The sequence below is a fragment of the Typha angustifolia genome, chromosome 12 (assembly GCF_048772165.1).
Source record: "Typha angustifolia cultivar Huaian chromosome 12, ASM4877216v1, whole genome shotgun sequence".
NCBI classification, from domain to species: domain Eukaryota; kingdom Viridiplantae; phylum Streptophyta; class Magnoliopsida; order Poales; family Typhaceae; genus Typha; species Typha angustifolia.
The window spans coordinates 8,911,274-8,919,814 of record NC_133250.1 but is presented as its reverse complement, the minus strand read 5'-3'; the positions used below and the strand labels follow the sequence as shown (position 1 = coordinate 8,919,814).

At 36.7% G+C, this 8,541-nt stretch overlaps 2 protein-coding genes across 5 annotated transcripts; one reads left to right on the top strand and one right to left on the bottom strand.

The window, feature by feature from the left end:
- Positions 1-582: 582 nt before the first annotated feature.
- LOC140771575 (grpE protein homolog 2, mitochondrial-like) lies at positions 583-4,359 on the top strand. 4 transcript variants are annotated; one of them, XM_073113127.1, is made up of 6 exons: positions 583-823; positions 1,975-2,188; positions 2,285-2,466; positions 2,572-2,739; positions 3,515-3,643; positions 3,887-4,359. In XM_073113127.1, exons 1-6 carry the CDS (start codon positions 677-679, stop codon positions 3,980-3,982), a joined length of 936 nt encoding a protein of 311 aa, XP_072969228.1. In that variant the 5' UTR covers positions 583-676; the 3' UTR covers positions 3,983-4,359. The 4 variants fall into 4 exon arrangements, with proteins under 4 accessions (XP_072969228.1, XP_072969227.1, XP_072969226.1 ...); XM_073113126.1 differs by having other exon boundaries at positions 2,279-2,466; XM_073113125.1 differs by having other exon boundaries at positions 1,987-2,466.
- A 677-nt stretch (positions 4,360-5,036) lies between these two features.
- On the bottom strand, positions 5,037-8,447 carry LOC140771768 (uncharacterized). The gene is made up of 3 exons (XM_073113440.1): positions 8,119-8,447; positions 6,426-6,566; positions 5,037-5,491 (listed from the first exon to the last, which is right to left on the bottom strand). Exons 1-3 carry the CDS (start codon positions 8,371-8,373, stop codon positions 5,243-5,245), a joined length of 645 nt encoding a protein of 214 aa, XP_072969541.1. The 5' UTR covers positions 8,374-8,447; the 3' UTR covers positions 5,037-5,242.
- Between the last annotated feature and the right edge of the window lie 94 nt (positions 8,448-8,541).

The following is an 8,541-nucleotide window of genomic DNA, read 5'->3' as shown; positions in this document are numbered from 1 at the left end:
ACCGTCCAACTATATCAAAATCTTGATCTCGCCTTTAATTATGTATGTATTTATGGAGTTTTTGACCAAACTACACCCTTTAAATTTATTACCAAATGAGAACTAATTAACTGTAGCCCTAAGAAAAATATTAAATTAATTAATATTTTTAAAAATATTAATTAGTTCAGTATATTATTGCTAGATAATTATTTTTCTTAACTATTAAAAAATTAAATTAAAAAAATTTATATACATAAAATACTGGGCTACAGTAAATTAAACTATTTGATAATAAATTAATGGTATGGTGTGTTTAAAATACGGGAAAAAGGGGAAAAGGAGTCAAATTTTGGGATTTGACCTAGCCCAACAAAATTGAAGGCCAGATTGGAATTTTTCCAACCCTGGCTCAAACCTAGCAATTCTATAAACCCCTTTCACCCTTAAACCCTTATTCGCAAGACAAAATTACCCTCATATTTTGCTGCAGTATACACGAAAACCATACTTATTCACCATCATCTCTGAGGGCAAAATGGTCTTTATGTAAGAAATTTCTCCGTGATGGGTTTCTATTTCTCCTCTTCCAGAAGCTCCTTTCTCGCCTCTTCTATTCGTTCTTCTCACCACTGCTTAAGCCTGTGTTCGATTTCTCTCTCTATTCCTTAATCTTTTCTGGTTTCGATCGAAGAAGATGATAGGTTCTAGGGTTTTCTCTCGCATTTCGAGGAGCGGCATCACCAGCCGCTTGCTCTCGGCTTCGTCTCGGCCGGAGGCGTTCGGGAATCTCTCGAGTGGCTTCCGTTCGCTGACCGAGTCCACTCCATGCTTCCCAATCAAGGTGAGATTTTTACGGTACCTTTGGGTTTTTAATGTCGTATTGGGAACTGGGTGTTGATAAAAATCTGTTTTTTCTTTTTATTTTTTATGTACTTTATATGGTATTTATCGACTGTTGATAGGCTTGATGCTGAATTCTAGTTGTCCGACGTGAAGTTGGCTTATTCTTCAAACTCTCCTGGAGGCGCTTATTGGATTTCTGTAGCATTTTGTTTAGGTTATATGGGTTTATAAATTGGGGCTACAGTTTTTCCTATGCAAGTGGAAAAAATAAACTCACGTTTTAAATTAAGTATCAGATGTTAGCTTTATAGCAGTTTTATTGGCCAAGAATTAAATGAGTTTGTGCTTTTGCTTTTATTTTTATCCCAAAGCTAAACATAGTTCGACTGTTATTATTCGTGTGCACATAAATTTTCCTGTCTCTGTATTGAACGGATTAACTCCGTAGTTGTTCTATTAGACTGTTTTTTTCTGTTGTGCATATGAATACATTTATTTTCTTCTCAATTCGATAGTTTCTACTAGGCCTATGGGAAAACAAATTGATTGGGTATCAAGAAAGCATGAGCTTCTTACAAAGGAAACCATATTGAATCATAAGAAATCTGATCGCAAGCTTTAAGTATTTAGCAGATTCTTGTATCTAGTGTATCTCTATCTGAAATAAGATCAAAATCTGATGAATGTGCTACATGAGATTAACAGAAGGAGGACGCTGGATATAGAAAAGAGGAACTAACCATTTGCCTTTTCATTTTCTCAGTTGATTTTGTCCTAAAAGCATAAGGGAAGTGTTTCCACCAATTCTGCAAAGATGCCCAATAAGTTTTTCTTTACTGTCCTGCTGGCTTGCTCAATGTAAGTAGTTGGATCCCGAAAGGCAAAGGAATTGAAAATAGTAGTAAAAGAGGCAAAATTTAAGAGAGGGATAAGAAGGGAATGGTATATATATATAAACACACACACACATACAGCCAGTCTTACATTAGTTCTCTTGTTGACATAAATGCTTCACCAATTCATTGTTTCAATTGCCTTCACATCAGACAATTTGGTTGTTTTCCTTATGTTTTGGATTGGGTGGGTATGGTGAAAGTGCATGCCAATTATTTTTCTTCTTATTATTATCATTTCTTTCTGATTAAGCAGGTCCCTTGTCAGTCAAACCAGGTTTTCGGACAATTAGGTCTAGCAAATACTTCCTTTCAAAGATTTGGGTTCTCATCTTCAGCATCTCCTCAACCGACTGAAAAGGAAGGGAACCAATCCGTGGAGCATGAAACTTGCTCGGAAGAAGGAACTGGCACTGAATCTTCCAAGACCAGTAGTAGTTCTACTGGTTCAGACAACGTACCAGATGCAGGTCATTTTTCAGAATCCAAGGATTCCAAGACCCACTCTGATAAAAGGAGGAGGAGAAGAGGTACTAAACGAACTGCATTTTCTGATTCAGATACAGAGGCTGAGCTATCAATGGAGGATCTGGTGAAACTAGTTGCTGAGAAGGAAGAATTACTGAAGTTGAAGCACAAGGAGATTGAAAAAATGCAAGATAAGGTTCTCCGCAGCTATGCAGAAATGGAGAATGTTATAGACAGGACTAGACGTGAGGCAGAAAACTCGAAAAAGTATGCAATACAGGTACAATCATCAAGTCTTCTCTTTTCTGCATCAGGTTTTCATCTACGTATTTCCTTCTCTTCTTCTAATAAGTTCACATCTTATGGATTTCTCCATTGCTTACAGAGCTTTGCTAAGAACTTGCTAGATGTTGCTGATAATCTGGGAAGAGCTTCATCTGTAGTCAAGGAAAGCTTTTCAAAAATTGATGCATCTAAAGACTCTGTCGGAGCTGTGCCACTTCTAAAGACTCTACTTGAGGGTGTTGAAATGACCGAAAAGCAACTTGCAGAGGTAATTTTTATTTCTCTCTGTTTAAGGCATGGTTTAGATTTTTAAAATTGTGAGAAGAATTACTTTCATAGTGAAATTAATATGATTCCATAAGTAGAAGTTTGATATGTGTTTTATTATATGTCATGCCAATTTCCTTTCTTTAAGTATGATAGTTAGTAGTTGGAGTAATGCTGTTGGTCACATCCACAAAGTTGACTGTTGGTGATGATCCATGCTTACACATATAAAGAGTAAGTTAGAGCCCTTGGCATGTAATAGATGAAACATGAATTGTACGAGATAAATAGGCAATTAATTGGTTGATTGTTGGAGATGCAACAAGAGGTTTTTCAGTTGGAATTAAGTTGGTGTTACATTTGGTATGTTAGTCTGGAACTGTAGAACTTCCCATTTGGTGTTTGTAATGCCTATTTTCTGTGCTGACTCTATCCTGTTACCATTTGGCCAATCACAAATGTAGGTGGCATAGAGGATGTGTGCTCAAAAATCCTAATGAATTGAATGAAATGGCTATTGAAGTGTTAAATCTTGTTTCACAGTTTTAACACAATTTTTTTAGTCTAGCCTTGTATGTGTAGTGTGTGAATTTATTGGTCAAATTGTGACCTTCCTCAGAAAATAATGATGATAAAAGAATTAAGAATATCGACTGTAATGAGACACATTCTTTCTATTTCATCTCAGCAGCTGTGGCCTTTTATTGCCTGTCTTCATCTTTCAAGGAATCATTGGTGTTGTCTATAATCCTAGAACTGTTTCTTTCTTCTTTCAGGTATTTAGGAAGTTTGGGGTGGAAAAGTTTGACCCTATGAATGAGAATTTTGATCCGCATAGGCATCATGCAGTTTTCCAAATTCCTGATGCTTCAAAACCTCCTGGTACTGTAGCAGCTGTTGTTAAGGTACATATTTGCTGATTTTCTTCTTCTTCTCTTTTTTTAAATTGATAAAGGAACTTATATATCTTTTTGGTTCTTTCTTTCCCAAAACCTTGCATATGCAACTCTGCTCTCCTCATCCTAGATATTATCTGAAACGACTTCCAAGTTCTAACTTAGTTTTAAACCCACTATCAAAATCGCACCTTTGTTTTGAGGTGTAAACATCGTGTAAATCCCGATCGTTATGGTCTCCTTGCATTGCAGGTGGGGTATATGCTTTATGACCGCGTCCTGCGACCAGCGGAAGTTGGTGTAACTGAAGGTCTAAACAATGATGCAGATCAAAACTCTACCAAATGAGTTGTAGATGGGCAGCAAAGTTTTCCTAGAACATGCTAATGATGGTTTCTGCAATAGGGGTTGAATTGGTTGTAGTTCAACTTCACATGACCACTTGGACAGCCTGGGAAAAAAAAATCTTGGTCCTTCTGTTCCAAGAATACTTGATTGACATTGTCATTGACAAAGATGCTACAAATGTTGCAGCTGATATGATATTATTTTTTTGCTGGAAATGGATCTAGAAAATGAGTTGTATGTTTGAATATATTCACATTGAGAAGAACCATTACATTTGGGTTGATTATTCACTTTTATTCGGTATATAACAAACTTCCCTGATGGGTATCGGTACTTGAAATAATAATAATCTGTCAGCAAACATGCTTCTATTGAAACTAGAATCAATGCAAGCTCCATACTCTGGCTTGATACTAACAGCTTGCCAGAAATAGGTAAAAAGTACTATGTATGTTATGTCTCTTTAATTCAGTAGCCTATCTCCCTTCATTGGTGCGAACTAAATAGGTTTACTTTTTGAATTAATATTAATTGTCTCTTTGTGAAGCAATAGAATTCTATTTTTATCCTTTGGTACAGAAGAATATTTGGCACAAGTTATGTAAAAGTAGAAATTATCAGGTTAAATTTATGCTTTCCGGCCATGTAATGTGTTTAAGAACACGATTATGTTAGTGATACTTGAATATTATATTTGAATAATCATGCCAAGCAAAGCAAACTGAATCGCTTATTAGCGTCTCAAGAGGTTTAGAGAATATATGTTCTTAAACTTTTACATTTGAATATTTCTCAATTATGGGATCTAATGTCGTCAGACAGCTGAAATTGATTAAGGGGTTAAAAGAGAAGGATGAGACAGCTAAGAGGGAAGTGAAATGGACGTGGCTTACTCAAGCTTTCACTCAACAACAATTTAAGACATCCCAAACCACAAGCAACTTGCAATCTACATAGTTTGACAAAAAACAAATATGCTAATAGATCAGAAAAACACTACCTTCCAGTTGGGGCCTACTTCTGAAACATTCTGCAACAACTGGTCTCCCCAAAATAAAAAGAACTGAATGGAGACTATGAATTGGTCTTACAAAAATTTGAGAAAAGGTCAATACATTGCTTGAATGCATTAATATGAGATAATGCTCAATCTTGAGGTTTTCCCAAATATGCAGAACAGATTATAGAGCATCAATCAAGTTACACCAATATGCCTCTTGGAAGAGGTTAAAAAATTAAAACAAAGATGAAACAGTTTGATTACATTCTCATTTCAAGGTCAGGGGTTACGGCTTTCCTCTTCAATCTATTTTCAGTTTCCGAGTTTGTCGAATTATTCATTTCTACGTTCTCAACTGAACCTACTTTGTCCAATTGACCACTGCCTTCGCCTTGCTTTCCCATATTAAGATCACCATCAGCGTCACCATCAGGATCTTTCAAACCCAAGTTCAAATTTAACTCAGTTCCATTGCCATCTTTGTCGGGATCTCTTGCCATGCTTGAAACCTGCAAAAGGAACGATCTTAAGGTTTCACTCAGATTTCAGAAAAATGGATAGCTCAGGATTGCATGTGCTTGAAAGACAAATTCAAAGAAATGATATCAGATCATCACAAGTTTCGGTTAGTTGTACAAATAACAAAAAGAGCTTGCCAAGCAAAAGCAAATCTTGTCTAACAATACAAAACATCCAGGAATGGAACTAATCAGACAGTTCCAGGACTGTACAAAAAACAGTGGCAGTTAGGAGATTACTAAAGATTGTAAAAGAAAATGAACAAGCAGATATTGAAGGTCTATGGAAGGAGCACAATTTAGGTCCAAGTAAAATCTGTGCCGGTTCATCTGGACAATTGCCAACACATAAAAATTGTGTCGCACAGATCGCATAATATTGGGAGATATGGGCCCTCTTTACTAATGGCACATGCAATGCTGATTGTCTGAGCAATGTCCATGATATGCTGGGGAGTATTTGAAGGTCCCAGACCAATCATTATCAGTTTCACTTTCACCTGGATCGAAACCAGAAACCTATGAAAGTGTTCTCAGAAGAGCAATATAAGCTGATGCTGATGTTTAAGAGACACTCATATCATCAATGCTCCATTATGGATGAGAAAAGTAGTGAAACAATAAGTAGGCAAAGAATGCCAAATATAAATGACAACATGTTGGGTGAAGTCAACAACCATACCATCTTTGTCTTTTACATTAATGTCCAGCAACCAAACGGATACCCATAAAGTCCCCTAATTAAAATTTGTTAGCTCTGGTAGTCCTTTTTAAGACTATTCAATCAAGAAGAATATACTGAAATTAAATTAAATAGAAATAACTGCTGATGTAAAGAAAAGGATGAATAGAACATATGTTTGATCGTTGCAAATTCAACAAGTAGATCAAAAGGCAGAGTTTCTGTAGAGAGAAATTCAATTACCTGAACTTCTTCCATTAAGACATCATCCTTTTTACCATTAGAAGACTCAGTTGGAGTGGAAGATGGATCAGCATCATTAGGCTTACTCTCGTCTTCAGTCTTGACAGCAGCCTCTTGATTTTGCTCTTCGATAACAGAAACCTGTTTTGACAATAAGAACAGCAAACATGTAAAAAGATTGATACAAAAAAAGATAAGGAAATCTGACTCAATGACAAAACGTGATTGTTTTTACTGTACTCGTTACTTAGGGGGAGGGGGGACTATGAATATCTTAAATCGCTTCAGCTACAAAGATGGATTTCCCTTGTCTACTTCCTATGTCACAAAGAATAGATACTTATACTGGGTCAAAAACATCCACACAAGATTTAGATGTTTGTATCTATCTTCTATCCCACATCTTTAACTACAATCAATTATCTGCATCATCATTCAATCCTTTTCCTGCATATATAATTAAGCTAATACAGCGGGATTCTTTGACAGGAAAATAACAAGGAGCGTTAAAAAAATTCTGAAAAACTGGAGGGCATTGGAAAATTGCATATAAGGCAAGAAAAAGGGCAGCAATAAAAAACTTGTGAACAAGTTTTTCCATATAGGGAATCATTCTACCTGAAAAAAAAAATTACTTCATAATGTAAAGTCGCAACATTAATCTAGAACTAAACAAACTCTACATCCAAGTGACATTATAAGTTCTGATGACAGAAGTTATAAACACAAGTTCTGCAAGAACCAAACAATACTGGAATGAGGAGAGGAGGCTAAATATAAAAGCACACATCTAGAACACAAAGAAAAAAATACCTAATTTTCTGTAAGAAAAACTATAATCAATCAAAATTAGGTAATGAGGTGTCCAGCCTATATTTTAGTAAAGATTGGGAAGTGCAAAAGACATTATACATCATAAAAGCCCTAAACTAATGAGTCCCCCCTTCCATCTTTGTTGAATCTTGGCAATCTATTGTTGTCAGGACAAACTTGATCTTTATAGATTCCACAAATATCATACTACATAATTATTCTCATCAACCTAGATATCAATAACAAACAAGTCAGATCCCAAAATGAACTCAGCAGTGAAATACCGGAATGAATGAGAAAACCAGCAAACTTCCCGCAAGCCAATAATACCACCAAAATCCAAACATATATTTACTAGAAAATGACAACATTTCACCGGAAATAGTTATATATCCACTATTTAACCATTTCCGAAAAGCGAATAGATCAAAACCCTAAGAACACTACAAAATTAACCACCAGACAAGACCCAGAGTGCTGAGACACTCATTTGCCAGATGCCTATCAGAAGAGAACAAAATAAATAAGCGAACTTTCCGATCCAATTCAAGAGAAAAGAGAAAAGGGAGAGATTGATCATGAAGAGGTTGCTGTAACGGGTAGGCTAAAACCAAAATTAAATCCGCGCACAAATATCCTCCGGTAAGTGAGAAAAAAACAAAACAAAACCTAACATTCAAACTCCCCGACCATAAGCCAGCCAAATAAAAATCAGATCTTTACACCAAAATCATACATTAACCACCAAACAAGACCCAAATCAGAAGAATGTAACACACTCACTTACCCAATATCCCCCAAAAATCTATCTCTCCAAAACCAAGTCAAGAACAAAAAAAGAAAAAGAAAAGAGAGAGCAAAGCAAGAATGTCTCACTTACCGGGATGTAGCGGTACTTTCTCTTCTGGGGTTCCTCGGAATTTGCGGCTCCGTTGCCGTTCTCCGGCGCCCACTTGTAGAGCAGGAGGTGGGAGCGATTGTTATTGGTCGAGTTGGAGTTTGTGGTGTTGTTGTTCGAGTTGGGGTTCGAGAGGGGTACCCACGTCTTTTTCCACTTCCTCACCGGCCCCGTAAAGACGGTGGCCGGGCCATACCGGGTCGACGACCGGCCCAGCCGGGCGCCGACTCCCTCCATGGGGGAACGATGTAGGAGAAACAGTGAGGAGAGAAAGAAGAGAGAAAAAGAGACCAACTTTGCTTTGGGTATCTCCAGTCGAGGATCTACTTGTAAAATAATTGCTAATTTTATATATTTGCGCATAACACCCTATTTAAGCGAATTTGCGATTCAAGTCCTACACCT

Excerpts from the sequence above, each read along its gene's own strand:
- LOC140771575 (XM_073113124.1), top strand. The coding sequence starts at position 677 with ATGATAGGTTCTAGGGTTTTCTCTCGCATTTCGAGGAGCGGCATCACC. Across the intron at positions 2,740-3,514 it reads CCGAAAAGCAACTTGCAGAG|GTATTTAGGAAGTTTGGGGT; the intron begins GTAATTTTTATT and ends TTCTTCTTTCAG. Across the intron at positions 3,644-3,886 it reads CTGTAGCAGCTGTTGTTAAG|GTGGGGTATATGCTTTATGA; the intron begins GTACATATTTGC and ends CTTGCATTGCAG.
- LOC140771768 (XM_073113440.1), bottom strand. The coding sequence starts at position 8,373 with ATGGAGGGAGTCGGCGCCCGGCTGGGCCGGTCGTCGACCCGGTATGGC. Across the intron at positions 6,567-8,118 it reads GAAAGTACCGCTACATCCCG|GTTTCTGTTATCGAAGAGCA; the intron begins GTAAGTGAGACA and ends TTGTCAAAACAG. Across the intron at positions 5,492-6,425 it reads TCTTAATGGAAGAAGTTCAG|GTTTCAAGCATGGCAAGAGA; the intron begins GTAATTGAATTT and ends TTCCTTTTGCAG.